Source organism: Chiloscyllium punctatum, chromosome 4 (genome assembly GCF_047496795.1).
Source record: "Chiloscyllium punctatum isolate Juve2018m chromosome 4, sChiPun1.3, whole genome shotgun sequence".
NCBI lineage: Eukaryota > Metazoa > Chordata > Chondrichthyes > Orectolobiformes > Hemiscylliidae > Chiloscyllium > Chiloscyllium punctatum.
This window is the reverse complement of record NC_092742.1, coordinates 4,125,580-4,140,849: the sequence shown is the minus strand read 5'-3', so window position 1 is coordinate 4,140,849 and position 15,270 is coordinate 4,125,580. Positions and strand designations below refer to the sequence as shown.

Sequence of the window (15,270 nt, the reverse complement as noted above, 5' to 3'; positions counted from 1 at the left end):
AGGGTTAAATTTGTCTTGAATTCCCTTGAGTTAAGTTTGGGTAAAGAATGATTTAATCAAAGTATTCAGGATGATGAAAGGATGTGATCTCCCAGACCATCAATGATGTGGGCTATGGTGAGAAATTCAGGAGATTTATAAGGAGCTGGTAGTGCCAGGCAGCTGGTGTAGGATGGAGGGAGATAGGGAGTCAGCACCAGCATGGGCTCAACAGTGGGCACTGTACAACACGATGGTGAACATGACTAAACTGTCATGTGAGAGCTTGGGGTAAGGTCAAGAGTGGCAGTGGCAGTTAGAGACACTGGGTTTAGTACAGATGAGCTGTCCAAAAGCTGTGTGTTAAAAATGGACATGGAGCTTCAGGATAAAGGGTTTGAAGGCCAGGCTGCGCCTGGGACTCAAGGTGTCATGTGTGACCTGTATAACCTCCAGGATCCAGTAAGCACTAAATGGGATATAGGAAATGGAAAATTAGCTGTGACTTACCTGGAGTGGGCAGAGCCAGTGCCTATTTACTGGAAAGAGGAACGGGCTTCACTGTTGAGTAGAGGAGGCTGTTCGGTTTGGGAACAGGCCATTAAGCCCTACACGTCCACACCAACCATCTGAAAAGCATCCCACTCAGACCCATCTCCCTACCCTATCCCTGTAATCCCACAATTCCCATGGCAAATGCAACTACACTACACATTATGTAATTTATTGGTAATTATGGGACTGTGAGAGGAAACTGGAGCACCCAGCGAAAACAGACACAGGGAGAATGTGCAAACTCCACACAGACAGTCACCCACAGTTGGAATTGAACCTGAGGCAGCAGTGCTAACCACTGAGCCACCGTGCTGTTCTTCACAGGGTAATTTCATCAATACACATTTGCAAAGGGCGGATTGAAATCATTTATAGTCATACCATTGTACATGAGAAATAAATGCACCAGGTACGTGTGTTGGGTGTAAATGCTGGTCACAGGCAATGCTAACCAAATATTGATTATTAAAACCTGAAGGTAGGCATCTCTGAAGCAGAAATAATCTCAGTAGACCTTAAACGAGCACCACAGTCCAGAGATGTGCAGGTCAGGTGAATTGGCCATGTTAAATTGCCCATAGTGTTAGGTGCATTAGTGAGAGGGAAATGGGTCTGGGTGGGTTCCTCTTCGGAGGGTCAGTGTGGACTGGTTGGGCCAAAGGGCCTGTTTCCACACTGTAGGGAATCCAATCTAATCTAATGCAAGTCTCCCTGGGATTCTGAAGGATACAGCTAAATATGATCCTCCAAAATGCATTACCTCACATTTGTCTGGATTAAACTCCCACCTGCCATTTCTGTGCCCAAGTCTCCAATCTATCCATATCCTGTTATAGCCTTTCACAATCGTCAGCAGTATCAGCAATTCCACTAACCTTCGTGACATCTGCAAACTTACTAATCACTCCACCTACAATTTCCTTCAGATCGATTTTATACACTACAAACAGAGGACCTAAGACTAATCCCTAAGACATCCTCCGCCACCTACAAACAGACCCAGCCACTAGGGATATATTTCCCTCCCAACACTGTCAGTGTTTTGGAGACACCATTCCCTCTGCGACTCCCTCATCAGGTCCACACCCCCACTAGCCCACACTCCAATCCAGCACCTTCCCCAGCCAACACAAGAAGTACAAAACCTGCCCCCACACCACCCCCCCTCACCTCTGTCCAAGGCCACAAAAGATCCTTCCACATCTGTCAGAAATTTACCTGTACCTCTCCCAATGTCATCTCCTGCATCTGTTGCACCCAGTGTGGTCTCCTCTATGTCAGGATGCCAACTTGCAGATCATTTCAGAGAACATCTCTGGGACACCCGTACCCACCAACCCCACCACCCTGTGGCTGTGGCTAAACGTTTTAACTCCCGGTCTCCCTCCACCAAGGACATGCAGGCTCTGGGCCTCCTCCACCCAACGCCTGGAGGAAGAACACCTCGTCTTCTGCCTTGGATCCTGCAACCCCACGGGATTAATGTGGATTTCACCAGTTCCTTCATTTCCCCTTCACCGACCTTATCCCAGTCCCAAGACTCTAACTTGGCACTGCCCTCTTGACCTGTCCATCTTCCTTCCCACTATCTGCTCCACCCTCCTCTCTGACCTATCACTTTCTCCCCCCTCCTTCATCTACCCATCGCACTCTCAGCTACCTTCCCCCAGCCTCCCATTTATCTCACCACCCCCTCGACCCACAAGCCTCATTCCTGATGAAGGGCTTATGCCCGAAACGTTGATTCTCCTGCTCCTCGGATACTGCCTGACTTTTTCCAGCACCACAGTCTCGATTCTGATCTCCAGCATCTGCAGTCCTCACTTTCTCCTGTAGGGATTCTATGTATAACTACTGTGACCTACAGTCCTGATCTTTTACCAGTGTGAATTGTGGATTTCTGATGTGTAGCTTGGAGTTTGGTGAGTTTGTATTTTGTGAAAACATTATGTTCTGTTTGTGTTTTTCCAGCTCAGCCAAACCGAGCAGACTGAGCATGAACCTTCCGTCAAGAACCCCCTCAGAACACAAGAGTGAATGGACCAGCTGATCCTCACAGACTAGATTCCCTGAATCCATTGACACAGGGGGATCAGGAGCCCCCTGGTACAAATAAATGGAGGAATCTAATGATACAAAGATCATAGAATCCACATCAGAGATCTGTCTTCAGTGCTGCCCTCTCCCACACCCCTCAACACCTCCCAGTATGGAGATGGACTCAGAGATTAATAATTGGCAGCTTTGGCACAATTACTGAGGAGGTGATAGGGTGTGGAAACGTACAAACTGTGGACCAACAGCACCACGCCTGGGCTGACAGAAAGCTCCATCGACGCTGTGAAATAAAGAGCTAGCAGCAAGTTACAGTTCTCCTGCCAGAGGGACGGCTGCACTGCCAACTGCTCCAGATGGGCCACTGCTCACTGAGCCCACACATACCAAATGAGGCTTTCCCACACCCAGCCAACACTGGCACTCACTGTCTGAATTTTGTTCCAAGTGCTGCCTCTACTACACCTTGTGAGAGCCATGTCAGCTGCCCGTCGAGACCCGCCATTCTCAGAGACACACCATTCTCAGAGACACACCATTCTCAGAGACACACCATTCTCAGAGACACCATTCTCAGAGACACACCATTCTCAGAGACACACCATTCTCAGAGACACACTATTCTCAGAGACACACCGTTCTCAGAGACACACCGTTCTCAGAGACACACCGTTCTCAGAGACACACCATTCTCAGAGACACACCATTCTCAGAGACACTATTCTCAGAGACACACCATTCTCAGAGACACACCATTCTCAGAGACACACCATTCTCAGAGATACACCATTCTCAGAGACACACTATTCTCAGAGACACACCATTCTCAGAGACACACCATTCTCAGAGATAAACCATTCTCAGAGATACACAGTTGCCATCACCAGAAGGAAGGCTATATCTGCCCAGGGATTGCCCACTCTGAGGCTATCATTGCGTGGCTCCTCGCAAAATAGTGCTCAGCTCAAGCAGAGGCACAACTTGGGGGTGGGGGGAGCACGAATACATGGGCTTACTCCTGCGAGTCCCCACATTCTGCACATCTTGATAAAGCCAAGCCATGAGCAGTGAGTGGCATCTCCCTACATCATTAAGGAATTTCTTACTGACTGTGCAGTGTCTTCAGCAGTGTCTGCATGTTCCTAGTCCTTGCTTCTTGTTGTTCAAAATAGGATAAGAATATTAGGTTTCATGGAATCCCAGCAGCAGAGTAGCTTATTCTTCAATTAGTCAGTCTTGGGACATGGGTGTCACTGGCTCGGCCAGTATTTATCACTTGTCCCTAGTTGCCCCTTGAGAAGGTGGTGATGAGCTGCCTACTTGAATCACTGTGCTGTCGGTAGACCCACAATGTCCTTAGGGAATGAAGGGGAAGTTACAGGGCCAGGGGTCAGTGTTGACTGCTTGCCCTGTTCTTGAGGAGATTGTACTGGACTTCAGAGCCACATACAACAAGTCTACCAAGATCCAACAGTGGAGGAGATATGAAGCTGAGGGGTTCCCCGGTCTGCTGATGTGAATTGAGAAGTGTCCCTTACATATGTAATGAGCTCTCCCTATGCTGGACTAAAATGTTTTAACTCATTGCCGTGACTCACTGCTCTGGCATGGGAACTCTGCTCACTTCAGTAACCTCTCAGTTCCCAAGACCACTCCCATGTGAACGGGTCCCCCACTCCTCCTTTCACACTCGGAGTTGGAGGGGAAGGACTGTGTTTGTGCATGCATTATTTTACATGGGTATTACACAGCTAAAAGATGCAGAGAGTAGATCCCCTTCCCCATAGCTCCAATATACCCCCAGGTTTTTCACAGGCCTCCTGTATAATATACCTTGCTGCAGAAAGCAACTTTAATCTAGGTATTTATGATTCTTTGTTCATTTTAATTTTTGAAGTATGTTCCTCTGTGAGTAATGTGTATATAATAATGTGGTTGGGCAATATCTCGCTTTTTTTTATGATCAGAGGGGAATCCATTGTCAGCGCTTCAGTAAAGACCCACTGGATTTGGTATTCTGTCTGATCAAGACAGGCCTAGCAGTTTTAGAAAGAAATTTACAGCAATGTATTAAAATGAAATGTAATGTTTTTCAGATCTGAGTCTTTATGTTGAGCAATCTTATAGTCATAGAGATGTACAGCATAGAAACAGACCCTTCGGTCCAACCCGTCCATGCCGACCAGATATCCCAACCCAATCTAGTCCCACCTGCCAGCACCTGGCCCATATCCCTCCAAACCCTTCCTATTCATATACCCATCCAAATGCCTTTTAAATGTTGCAATTGTACGAGCCTCCACCACTTCCTCTGGCAGTTCATTCCACACATGTACCACTCGTTGCGTGAAAAAGTTGTCCCTTAGGTCCCTTTTATATCTTCCCCTCTCACCCTAAATCTATGCCCTCTAGCTCTGGACTCCCCCACCCCAGGAAAAGACTTTGTCTCTTTATCCTATCCATGCCCCTCATGATTGTATAAACCTCTATAAGGTCACCCCTCAGCCTCCGACACTCCATCTGCCACTCCTCAACCCATTGGCCCATCTGATCCAGATCTCGTTACACTCTCAGGCAATTTTAGTGTCAACTGCAAACTTAATAAATATCTCCAATGTTCAGATCCAAATCTTTTATATAAATGATGAAAAGTGGATGCAGGTGATCCTTGTGGCACTCCACTGGTCACAGGCCTCCAGTCAGAAAAACAGCATTCGACCACCTTCTGTCTTCTACCTTCAAGCCAGTTCTGAATCCAAATAGCTCGTTATCCCTGTATTCCGTGAGATCTAACCTTGCTAACCAGTGTACTACGAGGAACCTTGTCGAACGCCTTATTGAAGTCCATATAGATCACACCCACTGCTCTGCCCTCATCAACCCTCTTTATTATTTATTCAAAAAAAATCAATCAAGCTCATGAGACATGACTTCTCACGCACAAAGCTATGTTGATTATCCCTTTACAGTCCTTGCCTTTCCAAATACATGTAAATCCTGACCCTCAGGATTCCCTCCAACAATTTGCCCCATCACCAATGCCAAGCTCACCGGTCTGTAATTCCCTGGCTTTTCCTTACCTCTTTTTAAACAGTGGTACCACGTTTGCCAACCTCCAGTCTTCCGGCACCTCACCTGTGACTATCGATGATGCAAATATCTCAGCAAGAGGCCCAGCAATCACTCCTCTAGCTTCCCACAGAGTTCTCGGGTACACCTGATCAGGTCCTGGGGATTTATCCACTTTTCCTTGTTTTAAGACATTTAGCCCCTCCTCCTCTGTAATATGGATGTCTTTCGAGATGTCACCATCAATTTTTCCACATTCTATATCCTCCATGTCCTTCTCCAAGTAAACAGTGATGCAAAATACTCATTTAGTAACTTCCCCATCCCCTGTGCCTCCACACATCAGTGTCTCGGAGTTATTTAAGTGCAGAAAATAACAACAAAAGACAAGACCGGCTAATCTGTGATGTGGTTGGTGGAGGGAGAGTTTAATAAAAACATAATTGAGGGATTATTGGGGAAATGTTGGCTGAATGGAGATCAGTTCTGTAAATGTATATTGTGGTCACCGGCCTCAAGCTGTTGCCACTAATTTTATTTACTGATGATAGATACATTTAACCATTTAGCCACATCTGGATTCCCAATTAGTCACATGTGGATTCCCAATTATCCACATCTGGATTCCCAATAATCCACATCTGGATTTCCAATTAGCCTCATCTGGAATATTAATTAGCCATGTGTGGTGCATGGAACTGCACTGACCCTCACAATGCAATCGCTGGATTTTCTGATGACCTGCAGCCCTACGTAAGGACTGCACAACATTCATGTTTAAAACTCTTGGTTTGTTAAAGGAGCATGAAGGAACATTCATCTACCAAACCAAGCACAATGCTGGAGAAACACGGCAGATTAAGCTTCTGCTGTAAACCAAAAGGTCAAGAAAGCATTTTGAGTCCAACCCTTCATTGTAAGTGGAAAGCAATGAATAACGATGGTTTCAGTGAGGTATGAAACAGAAAAGGGATGGGGTAAAAGAAGAGTTAAACGCTCATCTTCAGCTAAGAACTGGTCTGGGTGAGGAGCTGCAAACTGTTGAATGATATAAAATATTGTTTTTCAGCTGTTGCTCAAACTTGTTTGAATTGATTTTTAAAAACCCATCTTGCTGAGTGAGGAATTCCACTTCAGCTTCCCCTCTGCAACTGATATCACTGAGAAAACTGATCCTGATTTAATTCAGATATCCCATTGTGAATCAAGGTCACTGGACAGAGATAAATGTGGATCACAATGTGAACTGCAGCAGTTCAAGAACGAAGCTCATCCCCACCTCCTCAAGAGTAACTATAAGACCATAAGACATAGGAGTGGAAGTAAGGCCATTCGGCCCATCGAGTCCACTCCGCCATTCAATCATGGCTGATGCGCATTTCAGCTCCACTTGCCAGCGTTCTCCCCGTAGCCCTTAATTCCTCTAGACAACAAGAACCTATCAATCTCGGCCTTGAAGACATTTAGCGTCCCGGCTTCCACTGCACTCCGTGGCAATGAATTCCACAGGCCCACCACTCTCTGGCTGAAGAAATGTCTCCGCATTTCCGTTCTGAAATGACCCCCTCTAATTCTAAGGCTGTGTCCACGGGTCCTAGTCTCCTCGCCTAACAGAAACAATTTTCTAGCATCCACCTTTTCAAAGCCATGTATTATTTTGTACGTCTCTATTAGATCTCCCCTTAATCTTCTAAACTCCAACGAATACAATCCCAGTATCCTCAGCCGTTCCTCATATGCTAGACCTGTCATTCCAGGGATCATCCGTGTGAATCTCCGCTGGACACGTTCCAGTGCCAGTATGTCCTTCCTGAGGTGTGGGGACCAAAACTGGACACAGTACTCCAAATGGGGCCTAACCAGAGCTTTATAAAGTCTTAGTAGTACATCTCTGCTTTTATATTCCAACCCTCTTGAGATAAGAGACAACATTGCATTCGCTTTCTTAATCACAGACTCAACCTGCATGTTTACCTTTAGAGAATCCTCGACTAGCACTCCCAGATCCCTTTGTGCTTTGGCTTTATTAAGTTTCTCACCATTTAGAAAGTAGTCCATTCCTATATTCTTTTTGCCAAAGTGCAAGACCTCGCACTTGCTCACGTTAAATTCCATCAGCCATTTCCTGGACCACTCTCCCAACCTGTCTAGATCCTTCTGTAGCCTCCCCACTTCCTCAGTACTACCTGCCTGTCTACCTAACTTTGTATCATCGGCAAACTTCGCTAGAATGCCCCCGGTTCCCTCATCCAAATCATTAATATATAATGCGAACAGCTGTGGCCCCAGCACCGAACCCTGCGGGACACCGCTCGTCACCGGCTGCCATTCTGAAAAAGAACCTTTTATCCCAACTCTCTGCCTTCTGTTAGATAGCCAATCCTCAATCCATCCCAGCAGCTCACCTCGAAAACCATGGGCCCTCACCTTGCTCAGCAGTCTCCCGTGTGGCACCTTATCAAAGGCCTTTTGAAAGTCCAGATAGACCACATCCACTGGGTTCCCCTGGTCTAACCTACTTGTTACCTCTTCAAAAAATTCCAACAGGTTTGTCAGGCATGACCTCACTTTACTAAATCCATGTTGACTTGTTCTAATCAGACTCTGCTCTTCCAAGAATTTAGAAACCTCATCCTTAATGATGGATTCTAGAATTTTACCAACAACCGAGGTTAAGCTGATTGGCCTATAATTTTCCATCTTTTGCCTTGATCCTTTCTTGAACAAGGGGGTTACTACAGCCATCTTCCAATCGTCCGGGACCTTTCCTGACTCCAGTGACTCTTGAAAGATCTCAACCAATGCCTCTGCTATTTCCTCAGCAACCTCTCTCAGAACTCTAGGGTGTATCCCATCGGGGCCAGGAGATTTATCAATTTTAAGACTTTTTAACTTTTCTAGCACTATCTCTTTCGTAATGGCAACCATACTCAACTCAGCCCCGTGACACCCTTTAATTTTTGGGATATTACTCCTGTCTTCCACTGTGAAAACTGACGCAAAGTACTTGTTAAGTTCTCCTGCTATTTCCTTATCTCCCATCACTAGGCTCCCTGCATCAGTTTGAAGTGGCCCAATGTCTACTTTTGCCTGTCGTTTGTTTCTTATGTACTGAAAGAAACTTTTACTATTGTTTCTAATATTACTGGCTAGCCTACCTTCATATTTGATCCTCTCATTTCTTATTACACTCTTTGTTATCCTCTGTTTGCTTTTGTATCCTTCCCAATCTTCTGATTTCCCACTGTTCTTAGCCACTTTATAGGATCTCTCTTTTTCTTTAATACATTTCCTGACTTCCTTTGTCAGCCAAGGTTGTCTAATCCCTCCCCGGTTAATCTTTCTTTTCTAGGGATGGGTAACAAATGCTGGCCCAGCCAGTGACACCCATGGCCCACGAGTGAATTTGAAAAAGCCAGGCTACACCGAGGGGCATACAATCCACGGGATTGTTTCAGCGAGATCAGCTGCTCCTCACAACTGGCACTTCCGTCTCTGAGTCTACTGCTCCTCGGATGCTGCCTGAACTGCTGTGCTCTTCCTGCACCACTAATCCAGAATCTGGTTTCCAGCATCTGCAGTCATTGTTTTTACCACAAGGTCTTGGGGTCAAGCCTACTATAAAAATTATACAAGATGGGGACACTTTCTGGTCAGGTTCATGGTCACCAAGAGGAGGAAGTGATAGCAATCAGGCGGGAAAGGTGACATTTAACAATGTAGTGCTTGCTGGGGAAGCTTCAGCCTTTTAGTCAATAAGCACGTGGTTCTCTCTGTCTGGCTGAGAGCAAAGTCACAGCATCAACTAACAAACTGCACAACAGATTTTTAACCATAAAAGGAACCAAAGGTCAGGAGAAAAAGGCAGGAAAGTGGAGATAAGGGTTTCAGATCAGTCATAGGGCTCATTGAATGGCAGAGCAGGGAAAAGCTGCTTCCTGTTTATCTCCCTCATCATTTTAGATATCTCAATCATGTCCCCTCTCAGTCTCCTCTACTTTATAAAAAGATTATTCACTGCAAGACAGCATCACAGTCTAGGCCAGCATATTGCCCATAGGGAAGTTAAGAGTCCACTACATTGCTGTGGGTCTGGAGTCACATATAGGCCAGGCCAGGTAAAGGTGGCAGATTTCCTTCCCTGAAGATCATTAGTGAATCTGATGGGGTTTTCCCAACAATTTATTCATAGTCATCTTAATTAGACTCCAGATTTTTATTGAATTCAAATTTCACCATCTACCATGGCTGGATTTGAACCTCAGTCTCTGGGCTAACAATTCAGCAATAACCACCAGGCCATGGCCTTCCCTCCTCCAGTCTGTCCAATCTCTGTTCATAACTGAGAGTATCCTGCCCAGGCAACATCCTGGTAAATGGTCAACAGATTTAAGGTAAATATAGATAAGGACAAAGATGGACTGGAAATGGGGAGAAGGTTAATTTTCATAAGATAAAGTCAGGGGAGTAGATCGGCTGTTCTGTGGCCGAAAACAGGACTCCCAGAGGGTACGTTGCCTCCCAGGTGCTCGGGTCAGGATGTCACCGATCGGCTGCAGAGCATTCTAAAAGGGGAGGGTGAACAGCCAGTTGTCTTGGTGCATATAGGCACCAACGATATAAGTAGAAAACAAGATGAGGTCCTGAAAACAGAATTCAGGGAGCTAGGAGAGAAGTTAAAGGGGAGGTCCTCAAAGGTAGTGATCTCAGGATTACTACCAGTGCCATGTTCTATTCAGTGTAGAAATGAAAAAATAGCCAGGATGAACCCGTGGCTTGAGAGATGGTGTAGGAGGGAGGGGTTCAGATTTGTTGGACATTGGAACCGGTTCTGGGGAAGGTGGGACTATTACAAAAGGGACGATCTACATCTGAACCAGACCGGAACCAATGTCCTTGGGGGAGTTTTTGCTCCTGCTGTTGGGAAGGTTTTAAACTAATGTGGCAGGGGACTGGGAACCAGAAGAGAAAACAAGTAGGCAGCAAGGTGGAGACTGCAGACTGTAAAAATCATGAAGAGAGCATTAATAAAGGGAAGAGTAGGCAGAGAGCAGGTGAGCGCAAAAGAACTGGTGGCCTGAAATGTATCTACTTTAATACAAGGAGTATAATGTGTAAGGCAGATGAACTTAGGGCTTGGATTGGTGCCTGGGAGTATGACATCATTGCCACCACAAAGACTTGGTTGAAGGAAGGGCATGATAATTGGCAACTAAATGTTCCAGGATATAGATGCTTCAGACAGGACAGGGAGGGAAGTAAAAGAGGGGCTGGAGTTGCATTGCTGGTCAAGGACAATATCACGGTTGTGCTAAAGGGGGACTCTATGGTGGTCTTGGGTAGTGAGGCATTATGGGTGGAGCTGAGAAATAAGAAAGGTGCAGTTACATTGTTGGGGCTGTATTACAGACCTCCCAACAGTGAGCGTGAGGTAGAAGAACAAATAGGTAAACAGATTATGAATAGATGAAGAGGCAATAGAGTACTGGTGATCAGAGATTTTAATTTTCCTAACATTGACTGGTATACACTTAGCGTCAGAGATCTGGAAGGTCTAGGCAGCTAAGAACAGAACGGGCCCTGGAGGAATATCGGAAGAGTAGGACAAGTCTTAAACGAGGAAGCAAGCAGGCGAAAAGGGGTCACGAGATAGCTTTAGCGAGCAGAATTAAGGAGAATCCCAAAGCATTTTATTCTTATATAAGAAGCAAGCGGGTAACTAGAGAAAGGATTGGTCCACTAAAGGATAATGAAGGAAGTCTGTGTGTCGAACCTGAGAGAATGGGTGAGATTCTGAATGATTATTTTGCATCAGTGTTCACTGAGGAGAGAAACATGATGAATCTTGAGATTAGAGATAGAAGTTTGATTAGTCTGGATCACGTTGATATAAGTAGGGAAGATGCGCTGGGTATTCTAGAGGTTATTAAGGTGGACAAATCCCCAAGACCGGATGGGATCTATCCCAGGTTGCTGAGGGAGGCGAGAGAGGAAATAGCTGGGGCCCTGACAGATATCTTTGTGGCATCCTTAAACACAGGTGAGGTACTGGAGGACTGGAGGGTTGCTCATGTTGTCCCCCTGAACAAGAAGGGTAGTAGGGATATTCCGGGTAACTACAGACCAGTGAGCCTGACGTCAGGGGTGGGGAAGTTGCTGGAGAAGGTACTAAGGGATGAAATTGATTTATATTTGGAAAAGAATGGGCTTATCAGTGATAGGCAACATGGTTTTTGTGCGGGGGAGATCGTGCCTTACCAACTTAATAGAGTTCTTCGAGGACATGGTGTGCAGGGTGTTCTAGCTAGGTAGATACAGAACTGGTTGAGCAACAGGAGACAGAGAGTTGTAGTTGAAGGGAGTTTCTCGAAATGGAGAAAGGTGCCCAGTGATAGAACATAGAACATAGAACAATACAGCACAGAACAGGCCCTTCGGCCCACGATGTTGTGCCGAACTTCTAACCTAGATTAAGCACCCATCCATGTACCTATCCAAATGCCGCTTAAAGGTCGCCAATGATTCTGACTCTACCACTCCCACGGGCAGCGCACTCCATGCCCCCACCACTCTCTGGGTAAAGAACCCACCCCTGACATCTCCCCTTTACCTTCCACCCTTCACCTTAAATTTATGTCCCCTTGTAACACTCTGTTGTACCCGGGGAAAAAGTTTCTGACTGTCTACTCTATCTATTCCCCTGATTATCTTATAAACGTCTATCAAGTCACCCCTCATCCTTCGCCATTCCAACGAGAAAAGGCCGAGAACTCTCAACCTATCCTCATACGACCTACTCTCCATTCCAGGCAACATCCTGGTAAATCTTCTCTGCACCCTCTCCTAAGCTTCCACATCTTTCCTAAAGTGAGGCGACCAGAACTGCACACAGTACTCCAACTGTGGCCTAACCAAAGTCCTGTACAGCTGCAACATCACTTCACGACTCTTGAATTCAATTCCTCTGCTAATGAACGATAATACTCCATAGGCCTTCTTACAAACTCTATCCACCTGAGTGGCAACCTTCAAAGATCTATGTACATAGACCCCAAGATCCCTCTGTTCCTCCACCTGACTAAGAACCCTACCATTAACCCTGTATTCCGCATTCTTATTTGTCCTTCCAAAATGGACAACCTCACACTTGGCAGGGTTGAACTCCATCTGCCACTCCTCAGCCCAGCTCTGCATCATATCTAAGTCCCTCTGCATCCGACAACAGCCCTCCTCACTGTCCACAACTCCACCTATCTTCGTATCAAATGTCAATGTGTGTGTGGAGCTGAATGTTTACATGAGTACTTTACATCTATCTTCACCATAGAGAAGGATATTGTAGGTATACAAATCAGGGAGGGGACTGTGATATAGACTATAAGAAGACCATAAGACATAGGAGCAGAAATTAGGCCATTTGGCCCATTGAGTCTGTTCCATCATTCAATCATGGCTGATAGGTTTTTCAAACCCATTTTCCCCCTTTCTCCCTGTAACCTTTGATTCCCTTAGCAGTCACGAACCTATCTATCTCTGTTTTAAATACACTCAATGACCTGGCCTCTGTGGCCTTCTGTGGCAATGAATTCCACAGATTCCCCACTCTCTGGCTGAAGACATTTCTCCTTATCTCTGTTCTAAAAAGATCTTCCCTTTACTCTACGGCAGGTCCTAGTCTCTCCTACCAATGGAAACATCTTCCCAACATCCATTCTGTCCAGGCTGTTCTGTAAGTTTCCATCAGACCTCTCCCTCATCCTTCTGAACTCCATGGATCATTGTCCGAGAATCCTCAAGCATTCCTCATTACTGGGATCATTCTCATGAACTTCCTCTGGACCCACTCCAGGGCCAATACATCCTTTCTGAGATAAGGGGACCAGAATTGCTCATATTATTCTAAATGTGGTCTGACCAGAGTTTTATAAAGCCTCTGAACTGCACCCCTGCTTTTATATTGTAGTCCTCTCAAGATGAATGACAACATTGTTCTTGCCTTCCTAACTACCGACTCAATCGGCAAATTTACCTTAAAGAGAAAACTGGACTGGGACTCCCAAGTCCCTTTGCACTTCAGATTTCTGAATTTTCTCCCCATTTCAAAAATAGTGCATGCCTCTATTTGTCCTACCAAAGTGCTTGGTCTCACATTTTCCCACATTGTACTCCATCTGACACTTCTTTGCCTTCTCTCCTAATCTGTCTAAAGCTTTCTGCAGCCTCCCCACCTCCTCAATACTACCTGCCCCTTCAGCTATCTTTATCTCATCTGCACACTTAGCCAGAATGCCTTCAGTTCCTTCATCCTGATCATTAATGGATAAAGTGAAAAGTTGTAGGCCCAACACTGAGCCTTGCGGAACACCACTTCCATCCTGGAGAAGAACCCTTTTATCCCCACTCTCTGATTTCTGCCAGACAGCCAATCCTCTATCCATGCCAGTACCTCGCCTCTAACACCATGAGTCCTTATCTTACTCAGCAGCCTCTTGTGTGACACCTTATCAAAGGCCTTCTGGATGTTCAGAGACGTAACACCCATTGTCTCTCCCTGGTCTAAACTACTTGTTATCTCCTCAAAGAATTCTTTTGAGATTAGTCAGGCATGACCTCCCCTTGATGAAACCATGCTGACTCTGCCCTATTTTATCATGCACACAGACTCGAACAGTTAGGAATGACAGGGGATACATTAAAGGTTTTATCAGGTTTTGAAATTGAGAAGTCCCCAAGGCTGCTGTTGGAGACAAGGGAGGAGATTGCAGAGGCTGTGATATTAATTTTCAAATCCTCTCTGGCCACAGGGAAGCTAACGTGGTACCATTGTTCAAGATGGGTGGCAGTTATAAACCAGTCTCCAGGTCAGTGAGTCCAAACTCTGTGTTTGGAAAACTATTGGAAAAGATTTTCAAGGACAAAACTGATCTCCACTTGAAGAAGCAAGGATTAATTAAGGATAACTTGTAAGGGGGCATTGATGTCGAACAAATGTGATTTTTTCCAAGGAGGTGACTGTGTGTGTAGATGAAGGTAGTGCATTTAATGGAGTTTATGTGGACTTCAGTAAGGCTTTTGACAAGGTCTTACATGGCAGGCTGGTTAAGAAGCTAAGAATTCAAGGAATCCAGGGCAACTTGGAAAATGTGATTCAAAATTAGCTTAGGAAGCAGAGGGTGATGGTTGAAGGGCGTTTTTCTGATTGGAAGCCTGTGCCCAATGGTGTACCAAAGGGTTGGGTGCTGAATCCTTTGCTGTTTGTTGTGTACATTAATGATCACAATCAGCTACAGGACAATATAGACAGGCTAAACAGTGGTAAATGGAATTAAATCCTGAAATGTGTGAGAAGATTCATTTTGGGAAGACTAACAAGGCAAGGGAGTACATGGTGAATGGTAGGATCCTGGGAAGTATAGGGGATCAGAATCACAGAGTCATGCAGCACAGACACAGACCCTTCTGCCCAACTCTTCTATATTGACCACGTTTCCCAAACTAAACTAGGAGAAAGTGAGGACTGCAGATGTTGGAGTACCAGAGTTGAAAAATGTGGTGCTGGAAAAATACAGCAGGCCAGGCAGCATCCGAGGAGCAGGAGAATCGATGTTTCGG

General features: G+C 45.6%; 2 protein-coding genes across 6 annotated transcripts in view; one reads left to right on the top strand and one right to left on the bottom strand.

The window, feature by feature from the left end:
* ttll5 (tubulin tyrosine ligase-like family, member 5) overlaps positions 1-4,684 on the top strand; it is a 453,533-nt gene extending 448,849 nt beyond the window's left edge. For all 4 annotated transcript variants that reach the window (XM_072567973.1, XM_072567972.1, XM_072567971.1 and 1 more), the window contains one exon: positions 2,506-4,684. In XM_072567973.1, the coding sequence (XP_072424074.1) occupies positions 2,506-2,584 (79 nt within the window). In that variant the 3' untranslated portion in view covers positions 2,585-4,684. The remainder of the gene's footprint in view (positions 1-2,505) is intronic.
* tgfb3 (transforming growth factor, beta 3) overlaps positions 1-15,270 on the bottom strand; it is a 109,180-nt gene that overhangs the window by 2,183 nt on the left and 91,727 nt on the right. The window lies entirely within an intron of this gene.